Source organism: Bubalus kerabau, chromosome X, assembly GCF_029407905.1.
Source record: "Bubalus kerabau isolate K-KA32 ecotype Philippines breed swamp buffalo chromosome X, PCC_UOA_SB_1v2, whole genome shotgun sequence".
Lineage (NCBI taxonomy): Eukaryota > Metazoa > Chordata > Mammalia > Artiodactyla > Bovidae > Bubalus > Bubalus kerabau.
Window position 1 is genome coordinate 89,225,608 of NC_073647.1, and position 24,497 is coordinate 89,250,104.

The 24,497-nt window shown below is 36.3% G+C and overlaps 1 protein-coding gene across 11 annotated transcripts in view; it reads left to right on the forward strand.

Annotated features, from left to right (window-relative positions):
- Positions 1–24,497, forward strand: part of ATRX (ATRX chromatin remodeler) — a 285,555-nt gene that overhangs the window by 74,560 nt on the left and 186,498 nt on the right. For all 11 annotated transcript variants that reach the window (XM_055565688.1, XM_055565686.1, XM_055565681.1 and 8 more), the window contains 3 exons: positions 20,971–21,026; positions 21,875–21,927; positions 22,807–22,931. In XM_055565688.1, coding sequence (XP_055421663.1) covers positions 20,971–21,026; positions 21,875–21,927; positions 22,807–22,931 — 234 coding nt within the window. The remainder of the gene's footprint in view (positions 1–20,970; positions 21,027–21,874; positions 21,928–22,806; positions 22,932–24,497) is intronic.

The following is a 24,497-nucleotide window of genomic DNA, read 5'->3' on the forward strand; positions in this document are numbered from 1 at the left end:
AGATTAAAACCCTGTGGTTACTACGGATTACATAGGAAGGGGCCTATAGATCTTGAGAAATATAAGTCGGACTAAGGAACTAGCCAAAAATGAACTGAACCCACAATACTCACAACAAAACCGGAGAAAGACCTAGATATATTTTTACTATTTTTACGATCAATCTTTCTTCTTTTTTTTTTTTAAATTTTAAGTCCTCTATTGTCCTTTAATTTTCACTTTTATAACTATTACTTTGCAAAAAAAAAAAAAAAACCTATTTTTTTTTTTCTTCTTCAGCAAACTTCATATATATATTTTATACTTTTTTGACTGTGTTTTTTTTTTTTTTTCTTCTTTTCTTTAACATTGTATTTTTGAAATTCCAAACTCTACTCTAGATTTTTAATTTTAGCCTTTTGGTATATGTTATCAATTTTGTACCTATAGTTTTTTTCATAATTTCTGTGACTTTTTTTTTCCTCTGTTTCTTTCTCTTCTTCTTTTATATAACATCGTATATCTGCAATTCCAAACTGTACTCAAGATTTTTAATTTATGCTTTTTGGTATTAGATATCAATTTTGTACCTGTATTTTCTTTATAATTTTTGCGACATTGTTTTTGTTGGTTTGTTTGTTTTCTCTCTTTATTTTTCTTCTTCTTCTTTTTTTTTTTAACGTTGTATTTTTGAAATTCCAAACTCTACTCTAGATTTTTAATTTTTGCTTTTTGGTATTAGTTATCAATTTTGTACCTGTAGTTTCTTTATAATTTTCACGACCTTGTTTGTTTTTCTTTGTTCGTTTTTTCTCTCTTTCTTTTCCTTCTTCTTTTCATTAACATCACATTTTTGAAATTCCAAACTCTACTCTAGATTTTTAATTTTTGCTTTTATGTATTTGTTACCAATTTTGTACCTTTAAGAACCCAATCTTCAGGACCCATTTTTCACTAGGGTACGAGATTACTGGCTTGACTGCTCTCTCTCCCTTTGGACTCTCCATTTTCTCCACCAGGTCACCTGTATCTCCTCCCTAACCCCTCTCTACTCTACCCAACTCTGTGAATTTCTGTGTGTTCCAGACGGTGGAGAACACTTAGGGAACTGATTACTGGCTGGATCTGTCTCCCTCCTTTTCATTTCCCCCTTTTATCCTTCTGGCCACCTCTGTCTCCTGCCTCCTTCTTCTCTTCTCTGTATAACTCCGTGAACATCTCTGAGTGGTCCAGTTGTGGAGTGCACATAAGGAAGTGACTACTGGCTAGCCCACTCTTTCCACTATTGATTCCACCTCATCTCATTTGGGTCACCTCTAACTCCCTCCTCCCTCTTCTCTTCTCCATGTAATGCTGTGAACCTCTCTGAGTGACCCTCACAGTAGAGAAACTTTTCATCTTTAATGTAGATGTTTTATCAATGGTGCTGTATAGAAGGAGAAGTTTTGAAACTACTGTAAAAATAAGACCGATAACTGGAAGTAGGAGGCTTAAGTCCAAACCCTGACTCCAGGGAACTCCTGACTCCAAGGAACATTAATTGACAGGAGCTCATCAAACGCCTCTATACCGACATTGAAACCAAGCACCACACAAGGGCCAACAAGTTCCAGGGCAAGACATACCAAGCAAATTCTCCAGCAACAAAGGAACACAGCCCTGAGCTTCAAGATACAGGCTGCCCAAAGTCACCCCAAAACCATAGACATCTCATAACTCATTACTGGACATTTCATTACACTCCAGAGAGAAGAAATACAGCTCCATCCACCAGAACATCGACACAAGCTTCCCTAACCAGGAAACCTTGACAAGCCACCTGTACAAACCCACACACAGCGAGGAAATGCCACAATAAAGAGAACTCCACAAACTGCCAGAATACAGAAAGGACACCCCAAACTCAGCAATTTAAACAAGATGAAGAGACAGAGGAATAGCCAGCAGATAAAGGAACAGGATAAATGCCCACCAAACCAAACAAAAGAGGAAGAGATAGGGAATCTACCTGATAAAGAATTCCGAATAATGATAGTGAAATTGATCCAAAATCTTGAAATTAAAATGGAATCACAGATAAATAGCCTGGAGGCAAGGATTGAGAAGATGCAAGAAAGGTTTAACAAGGACTTAGAAGAAATAAAAAAGAGTCAATATATAATGAATAATGCAATAAGTGAAATTAAAAACACTCTGGAGGCAACAAATAGTAGAATAACAGAGGCAGAAGATAGGATTAGTGAATTAGAAGATAGAATGGTAGAAATAAATGAATCAGAGAGGACAAAAGAAAAATGAATTAAAAGAAATGAGGACAATCTCAGAGACCTCCAGGACAATATTAAACGCTACAACATTCGAATCATAGGGGTCCCAGAAGAAGAAGACAAAAAGAAAGACCATGAGAAAATACTTGAGGAGATAATAGTTGAAAACTTCCCTAAAATGGGGAAGGAAATAATCACCCAAGTCCAAGAAACCCAGAGAGTCCCAAACAGGATAAACCCAAGGCAAAACACCCCAAGACACATATTAATCAAATTAACAAAGATCAAACACAAAGAACAAATATTAAAAGCAGCAAGGGAAAAACAACAAATAACACACAAGGGAATACCCATAAGGATAACAGCTGATCTTTCAATAGAAACTCTTCAAGCCAGGAGGGAATGGCAAGACATACTTAAAATGATGAAAGAAAATAACCTACAGCCCAGATTATTGTACCCAGCAAGGATCTCATTCAAGTATGAAGGAGAAATCAAAAGCTTTTCAGACAAGCAAAAGCTGAGAGAATTCTGCACCACCAAATCAGCTTTCCAACAAATACTAAAGGATATTCTCTAGACAGGAAACAAAAATGGTGTATAAATTCGAACCCAAAACAATAAAGTAAATGGCAACGGGATCATACTTATCAGTAATTACCTTAAACGTAAATGGGTTGAATGCCCCAACCAAAAGACAAAGACTGGCTGAATGGATACAAAAACAAGACCCCTACATATGTTGTCTACAAGAGACCCACCTCAAAACAGGGGACGCATACAGACTGAAAGTGAAGGGCTGGAAAAAGATTTTCCATGCAAATAGGGACCAAAAGAAAGCAGGAGTAGCAATACTCATATCAGATAAAATAGACTTTAAAACAAAGACTGTGAAAAGAGACAAAGATGGTCACTACATAATGATCAAAGGATCAATCCAAGAAGAAGATATAACAATTATAAATATATATGCACCCAACATGGGAGCACCGCAGTATGTAAGACAAATGCTAACAAGTATGAAAGAAGAAATTAACAATAACACAATAATAGTGGGAGACTTTAATACCCCACTCACACCTATGGATAGATCAACTAAACAGAAAATTAACAAGGAAACACAAACTTTAAACGATACAATAGACCAGTTAGACCTAATTGATATCTATAGGACATTTCATCCCAAAACAATGAATTTCACCTTCTTCTCAAGTGCACATGGAACCTTCTCCAGGATAGATCACATCCTGGGCCATAAAGCTAGCCTTGGTAAATTCAAAAAAATAGAAATCATTCCAAGCATCTTTTCTGACCACAATGCAGTAAGACTAGATCTCAATTACAGGAGAAAAACTATTAAAAAATCCAACATATGGAGGCTGAACAACACGCTGCTGAATAACCAACAAATCACAGAAGAAATAAAAAAAGAAATCAAAATTTGCATAGAAATGAATGAAAATGAAAACACAACAACCCAAAACCTGTGGGACACTGTAAAAGCAGTCCTAAGGGGAAAGTTCATAGCAATACAGGCACACCTCAAGAAACAAGAAAAAAGTCAAATAAATAACCTAACTCTACACCTAAAGCAACTAGAAAAGGAAGAAATGAAGAACCCCAGGGTTAGTAGAAGGAAAGAAATCTTAAAACTTAGAGCAGAAATAAATGCAAAAGAAACAAAAGAGACCATAGCAAAAATCAACAAAGCCAAAAGCTGGTCCTTTGAAAGGATAAATAAAATTGACAAACCATTAGCCAGACTCATCAAGAAACAAAGGGAGAAAAATCAAATCAATAAAATTAGAAATGAAAATGGAGATATCACAACAGACAACACAGAAATACAAAGGATCATAAGAAACTACTATCAACAATTATATGCCAATAAAATGGACAACGAGGAAGAAATGGACAAATTCTTAGAAAAGTACAACTTTCCAAAACTCGACCAGGAAGAAATAGAAAATCTTAACAGACCCATCACAAGCACGGAAATTGAAACTGTAATCAAAAATCTTCCAGCAAACAAAAGCCCAGGTCCAGACGGCTTCACAGCTGAATTCTACCAAAAATTTAGAGAAGAGCTAACACCTATCCTGCTCAAACTCTTCCAGAAAATTGCAGAGGATGGTAAACTTCCCAACTCATTCTATGAGGCCACCATCACCCTAATACCAAAACCTGACAAAGATGCCACAAAAAAAGAAAACTACAGGCCAATATCACTGATGAACATAGATGCAAAAATCCTTAACAAAATTCTAGCAATCAGAATCCAACAACACATTAAAAAGATCATACACCATGACCAAGTGGGCTTTATCCCAGGGATGCAAGGATTCTTCAATATCCGCAAATCAATCAGTGTAATACACCACATTAACAAATTGAAAAATAAAAACCATATGATTATCTCAATAGATGCAGAGAAAGCCTTTGACAAAATTCAACATCCATTTATGATAAAAACTCTCCAGAAAGCAGGAATAGAAGGAACATACCTCAACATAATAAAAGCTATATATGACAAACCCACAGCAAACATTATCCTCAATGGTGAAAAATTGAAAGCATTTCCTCTAAAGTCAGGAACGAGACAAGGGTGCTCACTTTCACCATTACTATTCAATATAGTTTTGGAAGTTTTGGCCACAGCAATCAGAGCAGAAAAAGAAATACAAGGAATCCAAATTGGAAAAGAAGAAGTAAAACTCTCACTATTTGCAGATGATATGATCCTCTACATAGAAAACCCTAAAGACTCCACCAGAAAATTACTAGAACTAATCAATGACTATAGTAAAGTTGCAGGATATAAAATCAACACCCAGAAATCCCTTGCATTCCTATACACTAATAATGAGAAAACAGAAAGAGAAATTAAGGAAACAATTCCATTCACCATTGCAACGGAAAGAATAAAATACTTAGGAATATATCTACCTAAAGACTAAAGACCTATATACAGAAAACTATAGAACACTGGTGAAAGAAATCAAAGAGGACACTAACAGATGGAGAAATATACCATGTTCATGGATTGGAAGAATCAATATAGTGAAAATGAGTATACTACCCAAAGCAGTCTATAGATTCAATGCAATCCCTATCAAGCTACCAACAGCATTCTTCACAGAGCTAGAACAAATAATTTCACAATTTGTATGGAAATACAAAAAACCTCGAATAGCCAAAGCGATCTTGAGAAAGAAGAATGGAACTGGAGGAATCAACCTACCTGACTTCAGGCTCTACTACAAAGCCACAGTTCTCAAGACAGTATGGTACTGGCACAAAGACAGAAATATAGATCAATGGCACAAAATAGAAAGCCCAGAGATAAATCCACGCACATATGGACACCTTATCTTTGACAAAGGAGGCAAGAATATACAATGGAGTAAAGACAATCTCTTTAACAAGTGGTGCTGGGAAATCTGGTCAACCACTTGTAAAAGAATGAAACTAGAACACTTTCTAACACCATACACAAAAATAAACTCCAAATGGATTAAAGATCTAAATGTAAGACCAGAAACTATAAAACTCCTAGAGGAGAACATAGGCAAAACACTCTCTGACATACATCACAGCAGGATCCTCTATGACCCACCTCCCAGAATATTGGAAATAAAAGCAAAAATAAACAAATGGGACCTAATTAACCTTAAAAGCTTCTGCTCATCGAAGGAAACTATTAGCAAGGTGAAAAGACAGCCTTCAGAATGGGAGAAGATAATAGCAAATGAAGCAACTGACAAACAACTAATCTCGAGAATATACCAGCAACTCGTACAGCTCAACTCCAGAAAAATAAATGATCCAATCAAAAAATGGGCCAAAGAACTAAATAGACATTTCTCCAAAGAAGACATACAGATGGCTCACAAACACATGAAAAGATGCTCAACATCACTCATTATTAGAGAAATGCAAATCAAAACCACTATGAGGTACCATTTCACACCAGTCAGAATGGCTGAGATCCAAAAGTCTACAAGTAATGAATGCTGGAGAGGGTGTGGAGAAAAGGGAACCCTCTTACACTGTTGGTGGGAATGCAAACTAGTACAGCCACTATGGAGAACAGTGTGGAGATTCCTTAAAAAACTGGAAATAGACCTGCCTTATGATCCAGCAATCCCCCTACTGGGCATACACACTGAGGAAACCAGAAGGGAAAGAGACACGTGTACCCCAGTGTTCATCGCAGCACTGTTTATAATAGCCAGGACATGGAAGCAACCTAGATGTCCATCAGCAGATGAATGGATAAGAAAGCTGTGGTACATATACACAATGGAGTATTATTCAGCCATTAAAAAGAATACATTTGAATCAGTTCTAATGAGGTGGATGAAACTGCAACCTATTATACAGAGTGAAGTAAGCCAGAAAGAAAAACACCAATACAGTATACTAACGCATATATATGGAATTTAGAAAGATGGTAACAATAACCCTATGTATGAGACAGCAAAAGAGACACTGATGTATAGAACAGTCTTATGGACTCTGTGAGAGAGGGAGAGGGTGGGAAGATTTGGGAGAATGGTGTTGAAACATGTAAAATATCATGTATGAAACGAGTTGCCAGTCCAGGTTCGATGCACGATACTGGATGCTTGGGGCTGGTGCACTGGGACGACCCAGAGGGATGGAATGGGGAGGGAGGAGGGAGGGGGGTTCGGGATGGGGAACACATGTATACCTGTGGCGGATTCATTTTGATATTTGGCAAAACTAATACAGTTATGTAAAGTTTAAAAATAAAATAAAATTAAAAAAAAATAAAAAAAATAATGGGAGAAAAAAAAAAAGAAAAAGAAAAAAAAATTTGGGAGGGGTATAGTAAAAATGTACATTTAGAATATATTTGATCTTTACTTCCCTTGTAGCTCAGATGGTAAAGCATCTGCCTACAATGCAGAAGACCCGAGTTCAATCCCTGGGTTGGGAAGATCCTCTGGAGAAGGAAATGGCACCCCACTCCAGTACTCTTGCCTGGAAAATCCCATGGATGGAGGAGCATGGTAGGCTATAGTCCATGGGGTCGCAAAGAGTCGGACACGACTGAGTGATGTCACTCACTCACTCCTCAAGCAGCTATCAGCCTATATTAAATCATTGTTTGTGTGTTTCAACCTGATAGTAACTGCAAATCTAAAACCTGCTATAGATAAATAAAAAATAAAGAGAGAAAGGAGCCCAAACATAAGGAAAGCCATCAGACTGCAAGAGAAGAAAGGAACAGAGAAGAACTATAAAAACAAGCAGAAAATAATTAACAATATTGCAATAAGTACATAGTTAGCAATAACCACTTTAAATGAAAATTTACTAAATGCTCCAATCAAAATAGAGATAACTGAATGAATAGAAAACAGGACCCATTTATATGCTGCCTACAAGAGACTCACTTCCAATCTAAAGACAGATTGATATTAAAGGGATGGAAAAATATATTCCATGCAAAAAGAAACAAAAAAAGAAAGCTGAAGTAGTAAATAAAATGCTACAAAACCAGTGCATCAGGGAAGAAATCAAAGAGCAAATACAAAAATACCTTGAGACACATGAAAATGGTAACACAACTTTCCAATATCTATGTCCGACTCTTTATAACCCCATGGAATAGTCTGCTAGGCTCCTCTGTCCCTGGGATTCTCCAGGCAAGTATACTGGAGTAGGTTGCTGTGCCCTTCTCCAAGGGGTCTTCTCCACTCAGTGATTGAACCCACATTTCTTACATCTCCTGCATTGGCAGGCAGGTTCTTTACCACTAGGGCCACCTGGAAAGCCCTCTAATATCTGTGAGATGCAGCAAAAGCGGTTTTCAGAGGGACGATCATAGTGAAACAGGCCTACCTCACAAAATAAGAAAATTCTCAAATTAAACAAAAACAAAACTTTATACTTAAAGGAGCTAGAAAAAGAGGAACAAAGCAAGCACAAACTTAGTAAAAGGAAGTTAATAATAAAGGTCAGACTGGAAATAATGAAACTGCTAGCTTGTCTTCTTCCTCTTTTCAGGGTCTTTCACAGAGTAAAAGTTTTAAATTTTGAGCAAGTCCAATTTACAGATTTCCTTTTGAGGACATGCTTTTCTCCTATATAAAGGAACCAGAAGAAGAACAAACCAAACTCTAGGTTACTAGAAAGACATAAACCATAAAGGTCAGGGCAGAAATAAATGAATAGAGACTGAAAAAAATACTAGAAAAGATCAGTGAAACTTATGAATGAATTTTTAAAAAAATATGAACAAAATTGAAAAACCTTTAGTGAGATCCATCTTGATAAAAAGAGAGAGGGCCCAAGTAAATAAAATGAGAAATGAAAGATGAGATTTATCAACTTGTATCACACCAATGGAAGGAATCATAACAGACTACTGTGCCAATAATGAGGGCTTCCCTGGTGGCTCAGTGGTAAAGAATCCACCTGCCAATGTAGGAGACGTGGGTTCAATCCCTGGGTTGGGAAGATCCCCTAGAGAAGGAAATGGCAACCCACTCCAGTATTCTTGCCTGGAAAATTCCATGGGCAGAGGAGCCTCCATGGAGGGGTATTGTCCATGGGGTCACAAAGAGTCAGACATGACTTAGCGACTGAGCACCCACCATGCCAACAGTGGAGAACATCAAAGAAATGGATAAATTCCTAGAAACATACAATCTTTCGAGAATGAATCATGGAGAAATGCAAAATCTGACTGATTACTAATAAAATTCAATCGGTCGTGAAAAAGCTTCCAATACACATACGTCAAAGACCAGATTGCTTCATAGGTGAATTCTATCAAACAAAGAAGAATTATACTCAACAATATTACAATAATTTTATATGGTGACAGATGGTAACTAGCCTTGTAGTTGTGATCATTTTGTAACATATAAAATATTGAATCACTATGTTGTTCACCTAAAAAGAATACATTATCAATTTTATTTCAAAATGAAAGAATTGGATAGAAATCTGCATTCTTGATGAGGCATAATGGAATTAAAGAGATCCCAATAGGTTTTGTAAAATGGAGAAGGACATCTCACTTAGAAGAGAGCTACAGCTTGGGAGCTCCAGGACCTGCAAATATTCTTACCATATCTGGTTGGATTACAAGTGCAGTCCAGTTAGGGCTAAAAGAACAGAATAAAGTTTTCAGCTGCTTTTACCAGAGGGTATATATTAATATTTTGTGGTTTGATTTCAGCTGAATTAACTATCTGTTATTAACAGAATCATCAACTAGAATGGCATGCAGTGTTTTCACTATATCTTAAAATATGTCTTGTATCCAATCTGAAATACTGGATTAGATATAAAGAGGAAAGTGTGACCCATGCTGAAAAGGAAAGGCAATCAATAGAGACAATCCACATGCCTGCTGCAATTCATGGGGTCTCAAAGAGTTGGACACGACTGAGTGACTGAACTGAACTGAATAAAGCAAATACATTTGTGAAGAGTGGACAGATAGAAAATCTAAGTACAAACATGGAAAATGTGAAAATGGACCAACTTGAAATTCTAGAACTGAAAAATGTAATTTCTGATTAACAAATGATTGTACTTAACAGGAGATTAGCGATAGCTGTAGTAGTGTCAGTGAAGTTGATGATATTCTAACAGAAATTATCCAATCTGAGAATAGAAAACATTGAAAAATAAAAAGCATATAGAACACTTGCTCTTCAGATCCTTTCCACAATTAATTTGTATAGTTATCAATCAAATACATGTAAAGAATAGGAATGCTTCAGTTCAGTCACTCAGTCGTGACCGACTCTTTGCAACCCCATGAATTGCAGCCTGCCAGGCCTCCCTGTCCATCACCAACTCCTGGAGTTCACTCAAACTCACGTCCATCGAGTCAGTGATGCCATCCAGCCATCTCATCCTCTGTCATCCCCTTCTCGTCCTGCCCCCAATCCCTCCCAGCATCAGAGTCTTTCCCAATGAGTCAACTCTTCGCATGAAGTGGCCAAAGTACTGGACTTTGAGCTTTAGCATCATTCCTTCCAAAGAAATCCCAGGGCTGATCTGCTTCAGAATGGACTGGTTGGATCTTCTTGCAGTCCAAGGGACTCTCAAGAGTCTTCAACACCACAGTTCACAAGTATCAATTCTTTGGCGCTCAGCTTTCTTCATTAGTCCAACTCTCACATCCATACATGACTACTGGAAAAACCATAGCCTTGACTAGACGGACCTTTGTTGGCAAAGTAATGTCTCTGCTTTTGAATATGCTGTCTAGGTTGGTCATAACTTTACTTTCAAGGAGTAAGCATCTCTTAATTTCATGGCTGCAGTCACCATCTGCAGTGATTTTGGAGCCCAGAAAAATAAAGTCTGACACTGTTTCCAGTGTTTCCCCATCTATTTCCCATGAAGTGATGGGACCAGATGCCACGATCTTAGTTTTCTGAATCTTGAGCTTTAAGCCAACTTTTTCACTCTCCTCTTTCACTTTCATCAAGAGGCTCTTTAGTTCTTCTTCACTTTCTGCCATAAGGTTGGTGTCATCTGCATATCTGAGGTTATTGATATTTCTCCTGGCAATCTTGATTCCAGCTTGTGCTTCTTCCAGCCCAGCATTTCTCATGATGTGCTCTGCATAGAAGTTAAAAAGCAGGGTGACAATATACAGCCTTGACGTATTCCTTTTCCTATTTGGAACCAGTCTGTTGTTCCATGTCCAGTTCTAACTGTTGTTTCCTGACCTCCATACAGGTTTCTCAAGAGGCTGGTCAGGTGTTCTGGTATTCCCATCTCTTTCAGAATTTTCCACAGTTTATTGTGATCCACACAGTCAAAGGCTTTGGCATAGTCAATAAAGCAGAAATAGATGTTTTTCTGGAACTCTCTTGCTTTTTTGATGATCCCGTGGATGTTGTCAATTTGATCTCTGGTTCCTCTGCCTTTTCTAAAACCAGCTTGAACATCACGAAGTTCACGATTCATGTATTGCTGAAGCCTGGCTTGGAGAATTTTGAGCATTACTTTACTAGCGTGTGAGATGAGTGCAATTGTGCGGTAGTTTGAGCATTCTTTGGCATTGCCTTTCTTTGGGATTGGAATGAAAGCTGACCTTTTCCAGTCCTGTGGCCACTGCTGAGTTTTCCAAATTTGCTGGCATATTGAGTGCAGCACTTTCACAGCATTATCTTTCAGGATTTGAAACAGCTCAATTGGAATTCTATCACCTCCACTAGCTTTGTTCGTATTGATGCTTTCTAAGGCCCACTTGACTTCACATTCCAGGATGTCTGGCACTAGGTCAGTGATCACACCATCGTGATTATCTTGGTCATGAAGATCTTTTTTGTGCAGTTCTTCTGTGTCTTCTTGCCACCCCTTCTTAATATCTTCTGCTTCTGTTAGGTCCATACCATTTCTGTCCTTTGTCGAGCCCATCTTTGCATGAAATGTTCCCTTTGTATATAATTTTCTTGAAGAGATCTCTAGTCTTTCCCTTTATGTTGTTTTCCTCTATTTCTTTGCATTGATCGCTGAGGAAGGCTTTCTTATCTCTTCTTGCTATTCTTGGAACTTTGCATTCAGATGCTTATATCTTTCCTTTTCTCCTTTGCTTTTCACTTCTCTTCTTTTCACAGCTATTTGTAAGGCCTCCCCAGACAGCCATTTTGCTTTTTTGCATTTCTTTTCCATGGGGATGGTCTTGATCCCTGTCTCCTGTACAGTCCATAGTTCATCAGGCACTCTATCAGATCTAGGCCCTTAAATCTATTTCTCACTTCCACTGTATAATCATACAGTGTGGACGTTAGGAATGCTTAATAGAGAAAAAAGTGCTGATAGAAACTCTCACTTGGCCCAGTGTTCTGTAGTTTTTGTTGTAGTGATTTTGTCGTTAGCCATATACAAATTTGTTACATTTTTAGCAATTATTTCATTTTGGGGGTGCTATTTTAAATTCCCTGTCTTTTAAATCTCAAGTTCTAATTGTTCATTGCAATAATTCAGTTATGTTTTTTATTTTGAACTTTATTCTGTGAATGTGCTCTAGGTAGCTTCTTTTTCCTTTTTCAAATTTATTGAAATTTTCTACCTAATCTGGTTGTCTGCAAATCGGGTCATGTTTATTTCTTACTTTCCATCGTATGGCTTTTAATTCCTTTTCTTGTCTCATTATGCTGGGTAGGACTTTCTGTATTTACTGTTATTATGTTGAAGAATGATAGTAGACATCCTCTTGGTATTTCTCATATCAGTGGGAAAGCATTGAACTATTTTATCATTAAGTATAATGGTTCCTGAATAAGATTTTTGTAAATATTCTATCAAGTTGAGAAAGTTCCCTCCCCTAGCTTTCTAAATTTTCTTTCCTAAAGTGATATTTTTACTGAGATAGATGTAGATTCACATGCAATTGTAATATATGCACAGCTCTTTTGTACTTTGCCCAGTTTCTCACAATAGCAATGTTTTACAGAAGTATATTTTCAGTTAGCCATGTTACTGATATCTTCCAGTATGACTCAGATTTCCTCAGTTTTATTGTACTTTTGTATTTGTGTTAAGTTCTACACAGTTTTATTACAAACATGAGTTGGTTCATGTTTGCATCACCACAGTCAACATGCAGATTTCTCATCTTGCCCTTTTGTAATCATGTTCAACTCTCTACCCATATTCCTACCTGTGCCTAATACCTGGAAATCACTAATTTATCCTCCATTTCTAAAATTTTTTTCATTTTAAACATGTTCTATAAATGGAATCATATAGTTTGGGATTAGACATTTTAGGATTGTGTTTTTTCACTTAGCATAATTTCCTTGGGATTCAGCCAGGTCATTGCATGTGTCAATAGTTCTCTCCTTTTTATTTCAATGTAGTGTTCTATGGTATGGATATACTACAGTTGGTTTAACCATTTACTTGTTAAAGGACATCTTGGATGATCCCAGATTTGGGCTGTTACAAATGAGGGTGCTGATAAACATTTGTGTACAGCTTCTTGTGTCAGTGAAAATTTCATTCCTTTGGGATAAATGCTCAGGAGTGCAGTTGGTGGGTCATTATGATGGTTGTATTTTTTTTAAAAGCACTCCTAAATGGTGTTCCATAGTGGCTATGCTGGTTTATAGTCTCACAGCAATTTAAGAATGATCCATTTTTCTGTATTCTCTCCAGCATTTGATTTTACCATTGTTTAAAAAAAATTAAAAAAGAAATTAGACCTTCTGATAGATACCTAATTTTAACTCAGTGTGGTTCTAATTTTCATTTCCCCAGTGACTAATAAAACTTTTAACACCATTACTGAGATAAAAATCATGAGTTTACAGTGTACAGTTCAGTAGTTTCTAATATGTTCACAGATACATGCAGCCATCACGACAGAAAATTTTATAATATTATTACCTGAAAAAGAAACCCCATATTCTTTAGTTATCACCCTCTATGCTGCCTTAAGCAACCACTAATCTACTTTCTCATGGTTTTCCCTGTTTCAGACTTTCTTATAAATGTCATTCTATTACATGTGGTACTTTGTGACTGGCTTCTTTCATTTAGTGTGAAGTGTTCAAGGTGTATTTATATTGTAGTGTATATTAGTATTTCATTTCTTTTTATGACTGAATAACATTATTTTATATAGAAATATCACATTGGTTGTTTTGTTGATGGACAATCTTGTTTCTGCCTTTGGTTATTATGAATAATGCTACTCTGAACATTTGTGAACAAGTTTGTGTGTGGCCACATGTTTTCATTTCTCTTGGTTATATACATAGGGGTAGAATTGCTGAGTTATATGGTAACTCTGTTAAATCCTTTGAGGAGATATCAAACTGTTTCTCAAAGTGGCTACACCATTGCATGTTCTACCCAATAGTGTATGAGGATTCTGATTTCTCTGCATCCATGCCAACAGTGGTTGTTATCTGATTTTTTATTTTAATTTTAGTCAACCTAGTCCATGTGAAGTTGAGTCTTATTATGGTTCTGGTTTTCATTTTGCTTGATGGCTAATGACATTGAGTATCTCTTCATATATTTATTGGTAGTTTGTATATATTCCTTGGAGAATTATCTACTTAGATCCTTTGCTCAGTTTTAATTGGGTATTATGTCTTTTTTATCATTGACTTATAAGTATTCTTTATATCTTCTAGACTTCTATTAAGATAAAATATATATAATGTAAAGTTTACTCTTTTGACTAATTTTTAATATACAATTCTTTGGCATTAAGTACATTCACATTGCTGTGTGTGTGAATCATTACCATCCATCTCCAGAACTTTTTCATCTTCTCCAACTGAAACTCTGTACCCTTTAAAGTCACTAACTTCCAAATCCCCTTTACCCCTAGTCCCTGGTGGCCACTATTGTACATTCTTTCTCTATGACTAGGACTACTTTAGGAACCTCACATATGTGGAATCTACAGTATTTGTCATTTTATGTCTGTCTTATTTTACTTGGCATAATGCCTTCAAAGTTATAGTCAGTGTTATAGCATGGATTAAAATTTTCTTCCCTTTTAAGACTGGATAGCATTCAGTTGTGGAGAAGGCAATGGCACCCCACTCCAGTACTCATGCCTGGAAAATCCCATGGACGGAGGAGCCTGGTAGGCTGCAGTCCATGGGGTCGCTACGAGTCAGGTACGACTGAGTGACTTCACTTTCCCTTTTCACTTTCATGCATTGGAGAAGGAAATGGCAACCCACTCCGGTGTTCTTGCCTGGAGAATCCCAGGGACGGAGGAGCCTGGTGGGCTGCCGTCTATGGGGTCGCACAGAGTCGGACACGACTGAAGCGACTTGGCAGCAGTAGCAGCAGCAGCATTCAGTTGTGTAGATGTATGTGTTTCTTTAATTTTCTTGATGATTTCCTTTGAAGTACAAATGCTTTTAGTTTTGATAATGTCCACTGTATTTATTTTTGTTTTTGTTGCTTATACTTATGGTGTCATTTCTAAGAATCTATTTCTAAATCTGGGGTCACAAAGATTTACCTCAGTGTTGTTTTCTAAGGGTTTTATAGTTTTAGCTCTTATGTTTAGCTCTTTAGAGTTAATTTTTGTATGTGGTGTAATACAGGTCTCTAACTTAAGTTTTTGAAGTGAATACATAGTTGTTCCAGTACCATTTGTTGAAAAGACTATTTTCTTCCTATTGAATGGGTGTAGCATCCTGTTGAAAATCATTTGACCATAGACATAGGGGTTTATTTCTGAACTTTCAGATCTTTTCAGCTGATTCTTGTGTCTATCCTTTTGCCAGTACCACACTATACTGATTATAGTTGTTTTACACTAAGTTTTAAAATCTCTAAGTGTGAGTCTTCCTATTTTGTTTTGACTATCCTGGGTTCATTTTAATTGTACATGAATTTTAGAATTAGCTTATCAGTTTCTACAAAGAAGCCAGTGGGATTCTGACATGGATTGCCTTTTTTAAAATTGTAGATTCATTTGGGGAGTATTGCTATCTTAATATTGTTTTCTATTTAATGAGCATGCATTGTTTTTGCCATTGATTTAAATCTTTAATTTATTTCAATGATGTTTTGTAGTTTTCAGAGTATAAGTTTTAAACTTTTTAAAGTTTTTTCCTAAGCATTTTATTCTTTTTGATGCTGTTATAAATGGATTGTTTTCTTAATTTTATTTTCAGATCATTCTTTGCAAGTGTATAGGAATGTAATTGACTTTTATTTTTCTCATATCCTTCAACCTTTCTGAACTCTTTTATTAGTTCTCATATTTTTTAGTGGATTCCTTAGGACTTCTATATGCAATATATATTGTCTCCAAAGACAAATAGTTCTACCTCTTCCTTTTCAGTCTTCTTGCCTTTTATTTCTTTAACTCGTGGTTACTTGTTCTGGCTGGAATCTCCATTACAGTGTTGAATGGAAGTGTCAAGAGAGGATTTCCTTTTCTCATTCTGCCCTTAGGTGGAATGGATTCAGTCTTTTACCATTAAGTATGATATTGCTGCTGCTGCTGCTGCTAAGTCACTTCAGTTGTGTCCGACTCTGTGCGACCCCATAGATGGCAGCCCACCAGGCTCCGCTGTCCCTGGGATTCTCCAGGCAAGAACACTGGAGTGGGTTGCCATTTCCTTCTCCAGTGCATGCAAGTGAAAAGTGAAAGTGAAGTCACTCAGTCGTGTTTGATTCCTAGCCACTCCATGGACTGCAGCCTACCAGGCTCCTCCGTCCATGGGATTTTTTGTAGTTGTTGACTAAGTTCCATTTGTTAAGTTTTTAAAAATAAATTTTATTTTTTAGAGCTGTTTTAGGTGCACAGAAAAATTGAGTAGAATGTACAGAAATTTTCTATTATGCATCCCCACATATGCACAGCCTCCCCCAGTGTAAACTTCCTGTACTACAGTTGTACATTTGTTACAGTTGATGAATCTACAGTGACAGTCATTATCATCCAAAGGCATAGTTTGCATTACATTTTACTCTTGGCGTTGTACATTCTAGGGATTTTGACAGATGCATGATGATATCTATCTGTCATTATAGTATCATACAGGTTAGTTTAGCTGTGAAGCTGTATACCCCAGATTGGGACTTGAAACCAATCCCACCTCAGATGGGACTCAAACCCAGTGATGCCTCAGTTGGAACTTGGACCTACAATCTCTGACATAGGAGAGAACTCGAACCTCCCAAGCTGAAACCACACACCTGGTGTCAGAACTCAATGAAACTCAAGTTTTTTATGTCTCAGCACAGATGGAATTCAGCAAGAGGCAAAGTGATAGACAAGAACTGGATTTGTTAATATAGGATGTTTGTGAAGGGTATAAGCAGGCAGGCAAGAGGGCTCTGCCCCCAGAACTTAGTGGGTCACGTTTTTAAAATCAAAGGAAAAGTGAGGAGAGAGAGAAGACCACCTTCTTCTGCTTACTTTGTAAAGATGTTGCAGGAAAATGGGATATGAGAGGATGGTCACATCCCAGGTCTTGGGTGAGTTCCTGGGATGAGCTGCCAAGTGAGGGTCCTTGGCTTTGCACAGGAAAGAATTCAAGAGTGAGCTGTAGTTAAGTGAAAGCAGGTTTATTGAGAGAAATACACATTCCATAGGCAAAATGCTTTCTATCTCAGAAGGTGAGAGCCGCCCTGGGAGATAACACACTCCATTAGAGTGTGGTCCATCTCAGAAGTTGAAAGGCTCTGGGGTGTGAGGGTGGTTTGTTTTTATGGGCTTGGTAATTTCATAGACTAACATATTATTCCAACTATTTTGGTGCAGGGCAGGGATTTCTAGGAATTGAGCCATCATCTTTTCCTGGCCTTTTATGGTTAGCCTAAGAACTCTTATGATGCCTGTAGGTGTGTCATGTAGCATGCTAATACATTACAGTGAGTGTATAACGAGACTCAAGGTCTACTGGAAGTCAAATTTTCCACCATCTTGGGCCTGGATGGTTCTTACCAGTTTTTATTGTATCCTCAATGACAATGTCATTCTTTTAAATGGTTGTTCCCTGCCACCTTCCCTCCTATCTCAACTTCAGTGACACTAAAAATCCTCTGGTCCGTCCTTCCATTCTTCCCTATCCCCCAAATCCTTGGCAACCATTGATCTTTTTACTGTTTCCATAGTTTTATCTTTTCCCGAATGTCATGTAGTTGGACTCATACAGCATTTAACTTTTTGAAATTGGCTTTTTTTCACATCAGTCAGTTCAATTCAGTCGCTCAGTCGTGTCCGACTCTTTGTGACCCCTTGAACCGCAGCACGCCAGGTCTCCCTGTCCATCACCAACTCCCGGAGTCCACCCAAACCCATGTCCATCGAGTCTGTGATAACATCCAACCATCTCATCCTCTGTCATCCCCTTCTCTCATCCTCTGTCATCCCCTTCTCCTCCTGCCCTCAGTCTTTCCCAGCATCAGGGTCTTTTCAAATGAGTTAGCTCTTCGCATCAGGTGGCCAAAGTATTGGAGTTTCAGCTTCAACATCAGTCCTTCCAATGAACACCCAGGACTGATCTCCTTTAGAATGGACTGGTTGGCTCTCCTTGCAGTCCAAGGGACTCTCAAGAGTTTTCTCCAACACCACAGTTCAAAAGCATCAATTCTTCAGTGCTCAGCTTTCTTTACAGTCCAACTCTAACATCCATACATGACCACTGGAAAAACCATAACCTTGACTAGACGGACCTTTGTTGGCAAAGTAATTTCTCTGCTTTTTATTTATTTATTTTTTAAATTTAAATTTATTTATTTTAATTAGAGGCTAATTACTTTACAATATTGTATTGGTTTTGCCATACATCAACATGAATCCGCCACGGGTGTACACATGTTCCCAATCCTGAACCCCTCTCCCACCTCCCTCCCCATACCATCCCTCTGGGTTATCCCAGTGCACCAGCCCCAAGTTTCCTGTATCCTGCATTGATGCTGTCTAGGTTGGTCATAACTTTCCTTCCAAGGAGTAAGCGTTTTTTAATTTCATGGCTGCAGTCACCATATGCAGTGATTTTGGAGCCCCCCAAAATAAAGTCAGCCACTGTTTCCACTGTTTCCCCATCTATTTTCCATGAAGTGATGGGACTGGATGCCATGATCTTAGTTTTTTCACATAGTAATATACATTTAAAGTTCCTCCATGTCTTTTCATGGCTTGCTAGCTCATTCCTTTTTAAAGCTGAATATTATTCCATTGTCTGGATGTACCACAGGTAGTTTATCCAATTCACCTTTTGAAGAATATCTTGGTGTTTTCACATTTTGGCAGTTATGGAAAAAGCTACTTATGAAAGTGTTGATATAAATAAAAAATACTTATAAACATCATCAGTGTGCAGTTTTTTGAGTGGACTTTGTTTTCAGCTTATTAGGTTAAATATCAAGGAATGTGATTGCTGGATCAGGTGGTAAGAGTTTGGTTAATTTTGTAAGATATTGCCAAAATGGGTGGATCATTTCACATTCCTACCAACAGTGAATAGTTCCTGTTATTCCACATCTGTACCAGCATTTAGTATTGTCAGTGTTCTGTATTTTATCCATTTTAATAGGTGTAGAGTGTTATTTGGAGAAGGCAGTGGCACCCCACTCCAGTACTTTCGCCTGGAAAATCCCATGGACGGAGGAGCCTGGTAGGCTGCAGTCCATGGGGTCACTGAGGGTCGGACACGACTGAGCGACTTCACTTTCACTTTTCACTTTCATGCATTGGAGAAGGAAATGGCATCCCACTCCAGTGTTCTTGCCTGGAGAATCCCAGGGATGGGGGAGCCTGGTGGGCTGCTGTCTATGGGGTCGCACAGAGTCAGACACGACTGAAGTGACTTAGCAGCAGCAGCAGAGTGTTATCTTACTGTTTTAATTTTTGATCCCCTAATGAGATATGATGATGTGGAGCATCTTTTCATATGCTCATTTGTCATGTATATATGTTCTTTGGTAAAATGTCTTCACATCTTTTGCCTGTTTTTAATCATGTTATTTATTTTATTATTTTTGAGTTTCAGTTTCTAAAATTTATTTTAGATAATAATTCTTCATTAGATATATCTTTTGCAAGTAGTTTTTCTCAGTCTGTAGCAGAAAGACATGTCTTATTCTTTTGAAGTTTGCTAGTATTTTATACGGACTTTGGCATTTGTATTCATAAGTGGTATTGGTCTGTAGATTTCTCTTTTTATAGTATCTTTTCCAATTTGATATGATACTGGTCTCATTGAATGAGTTGAGATGTATTTCCTCCATTTTTATTAGAAGACTATGAGAAAATGGAGTTAATTCTTTTTTTTTTTTTTGAATGTTTGGTGTAATTTGGTGGTTAAACCATCTGCACCTTTGCTTTTCTTTGTGGGTAGATTTTTGATTACTAATTCAGTCTTTTCAGTTACAGATCTGTTCTCGTTGTTTATTTTTTCTTGTGTCAACTTCAGTAATTTATGTGTATTTAAAAATTTGTCCATTTCATTTAGGTTATCTAATTTTTTGGCATACAATTGTTCATGATATTCCTTTATAATATTTAATTTCTTTAAGGTAAATAGTAGATCTCCTCTTTAACTTCTCATCTTGTGTCCTTTTTTCTTGGTCCATGTAGCCTAAGTTTTTTTTTTTTTTCCAATTTTTCTCATCTTTTTAAAGAACTTATTTTGATTTCATTGATTTTCCTCTATTGTTTTTCTGTTCCCTGGTTCACTAATTTCTGTTCTAATCTTTATTATTTCCTTCCCTCTGCTTTCTTTAGGTTTAATCTACTAAAATCTTTACTGGTAAAGGAAAATATATTGGGTTTGCCAAAAAGTTCATTTGGGTTTTTCTGGAAGATGTTATGGGAAAACCTGAATGAACTTTTTGGCCAACTCAGTGCAATTAATTAATAGTGTGTTTTTATTTTTAGTAGAAGATGGAACTTAAATTTTCTTTTAAGAGAAAATCTTTAAAAGGTTACAATAGGAAATGTTTTGATTACAAACTGCTCCTTTCAGAAACTCCTTTTAAAAAGGGATTGGTATGTCAAAAGGGTGATTATAGGCAGAAAACATTTTTTAACCAAAGCAATATATTAAAAATATTTTTACTGGAGTATAGTTGATAGAAAACTCTTATATTTTAATGTGAGTAAAGTGTTTCCAATACTGCCATACAACATAGATTGAAAAATTGGTTCACAGAATTGTAGGTATTGGTGTTCTGTTTGATAATGCACCAAAGAGATAAATAATGTTTTCATTTCTTGTCTTTTAAGATAAAGTCAGTGGGTCTGGCAATAACTCTGATATGATGGAAAACAGCAGGGAAGAGGTAAGAATAACTTGGAGCATTTAAAAGATATTTATTACATACTACTAACCAACTAGAGTAGGTGTCATCAGTTTGCTTTTATTTAATATATTCATGTGTTTGAGTTTACTTTTATAACCAAGTATTATTATAACTTTATTTTCAGTAATTGTTCACTTTTTGATGGTGTTTACTGTTTTTGTTAGTGCTGTGGTTTGTTTCACCTTAAGTCAGACTACTGAAGGCTAGCTAACAGGTATTTGATTGTTATTGTAACAGTGGTGCTCAAGGGGATTGTTATGGGCATAACCTTATGGTTCTGAGATGGATATTCAGAATTTCTTCAGCATTATTATCAGAACCCATCCTGAGGTCTTTCATCTGATAACGCCAGCCTACACTATGTTTTAGAATTCTTTCTACCCAGTGTGAAAAATTGAATCCAATTTTGTATTGGCAAAATGGAGGTAAATTTAGTATCTCTGAGAAAATTGTAAAAGGTACTCTGTGCCATATATTAGGATAGAGAAAACGACACATTTTTAGATTCTTAAAACTGTCTATTGGGATCTGGTTACCTCTACATCTTTGTTTTGTGTTTGTCGGCATAGGCCAAGATCATGGTACAGCAGTGTATCATTTTCTATTCCTCAAAATTCAAGAGTAATAATTTAACAAAAAGAGATAGTCTTAAATCAAGGAAACCTTGAGAGTAAATGAGAATTAGTTATTGATGTTCCTTTTAGAAAAATATTTTAGGCATACAAATTATGTCTCATTCTACATATTATAGATGTTGGTATAGGGAAATAATTGTAGGGATGTTTCTCAGAGTTTTACTCACTTTTGTACTTATTTCTTGCATTTAGGGAGCTAGCTCTGCAGAAAAATCCAAATCGTCAGGATCATCACGATCAAAGAGGTTGGTTGATACTGGAGGGAAAAAAGTTCCTTTCTTTTTCAGGTTGTTTTATTTCCTTTTTATTAGAATAATCTGTTTTTTCCTAAACTTCAAGCACTCTTGTTCTAAGTAAACTATTTTATACAAGCATATATATTTTAAAAAGGGCTGTGTAATATAATGAATCCTCTTGTATCTATCACTTGACTTTTAATTTTAACTAAAATTTTCCCAGGGGAGGATTTATTATGTACTAGTGGCCCTGGCAGTCTATAGGTAATTCCTTTCAGATAATATATGTGCTTTAAAAAAAAGGAGAAAAGGGAAAATGAAATGTTAAATGTCTCATGAGGCAATATGAGTGTTTTAGGGTTATACAAAATTGTCTAGGATGGGAAATGGTAGCCATAATATTTATAAGGAAGTTATAAGAAGATCAAAGAGTGGTTAAAATACTTATCTGTGTTAAATTGTCAAGTGAATTGTACATAAAGACTGAAATTACTCCAAGCATAATGTAATGTGTAATATACTATGAAATATAGTTTTTATTAGAAGTTTGCAGTTTATTCTATTGGACTTTTTTTTTTAAACTAGTGGAAATAAATGTCTTTTAATAATCATAGTTTGTTTGTTATTAACTTATTCCCTAAAGTAGTGATTCTTAAATAGGAGTTCCCCCCTAAATACTCTTTACCTTTTTTAGAATGTGCATGCCTTGGTCCTGCTCAAGACCTACTAAATTGTAATGTGGTATAGAGATGTATGCTTCCCTAGGTGATTCTGATACGTATCTCTGGTTAAGAGCCACTGCTTAATCTAAACATGTTATTTATGTTATTTGGGTGTTTTTCAATTGTCAGAAATGTCTGTAATTCTATGGACTTAATTTTTTCATAGGAAACCTTCAATTGTAACAAAGTATGTAGAATCTGATGATGAAAAAACTTTGGATGAAACTGTAAATGAAGATGCTTCTAATGAAAATTCAGAAAATGATATTACTATGCAAAGCTTGCCAAAAGGTAAAGTGTGTTAATTTTTTATATGAAGTTAAAGTTGAAAAATATCTTTAAATGTCATTACTATAAAATTAGAAATTGATTATTGTAAGCTGTGTGTCAAGGACCAAACCTGACATTTTAGTAGCAGTGGTTTGGAAATGTATTAGTATGGTAATGATAATGTGTGTTCCTGAGGTTAAATATTTAGAAGATATAGTCAGGTTTGAAAAGAAAACTTATTTTCTCTTTCCATTGGCTTCTAGTTTCCAAATTATACTTGAATGTGGAAGTTGGTTTAAATGCTTAGTATGTTAAGTTTTGGTTCAGTGAATTTTAATGTGCTTGCTTTACAGAAAAACATAATGAATACACTGAAAACGTCTCAAAAACATTTAAAGTTTAATTTATTCTTACTGCATTCTTAAATTCCCTAAGATTCAAAGTGAAGTTATGTGTTAAATTTGATTTAGGTATATTTCTTGTAATTATCCTTTTTAAAATGCCTTGTCACATTTCCTCTCAACTATTATGTTTCTAATCTTAAAAGTTGCATTGATTAGATTGGGGCCAGGGTAGGGTGGATAGGGGAGAAGCCAAATGAAAATCTTGGACTTTTCATAGCTCAAATCTAAGAGCAGTGTGATTACATGATGAGAGAATGACATGGGTCTTGGTAATTTCATGGTGTTTCAGAATCAAAAGTTTTGATTTGTTTCTTTATTGAATAATATGTTCAAGGCTCTTAGATTTTTCAGATTTGTTATCACTGATCATTTACAGCAATGTTTACTACTTTATTCTCTGTCTCTACTTATGTTTATGTGACATATGTTTTGATTATGGAAGTTTAAAAAATGATGAGTAGGAGGATAATACATTTCTTGACTAGGAAAAATTAGGAGTTACAATAGATAAGAAATGATGAATGAGAGGAGGAAGAAAGAAGAAAAATTAATGGGCCTACCATTTACATGGCTTTGAAAATCATTTTATGTAATGGTTTTGGTGGCCTAAAGCAGAAACAGCTAGCATGGCAGTCTGAGTTTCATAGGTAGTGATTCACTTTGGATTATTACATTCTCAGTGGTTGTTACTGGAAGTCCTTATGATGGCCACTGGGTGAGCTAAGAACTAGGAGTTCCAATCTTTCTTTTAGTGACATTATGGAAGAAAGTTAGTATGGGATGTTACTAACCTGAACTAAGGGTAATTCTCTTCCACCAAACCAAAATAGACCTGTTTCATAAGGTCAAATTTGGTTGTTTATCACTATTGTTATAATACTGAGTATGTATAAGTACTGGACTCCTTAAAAATTAACTCATTTAACTCTCAAAGCAATGTTGTAAGGTAGTTATTGTTTCTACTTGTAGAGATGAAGGAACAAATTCAGAACTCAAGGAACTTTTTCAGCTTTAAATTGAAAAGCTAAGATTTGAACCCAGGTCTGCCTGAATCCAAAGCTAGTGAGTGCTCTTTCCACTCTGCTGCTTTGCTTTCATGTATAGAAGAATCTTCATAAAGAAATCCGCCCCCCCCGCCCCCGGTGTGTGTGTGTGGGTGGGGGGGTGTTACCTGTAAATCTTT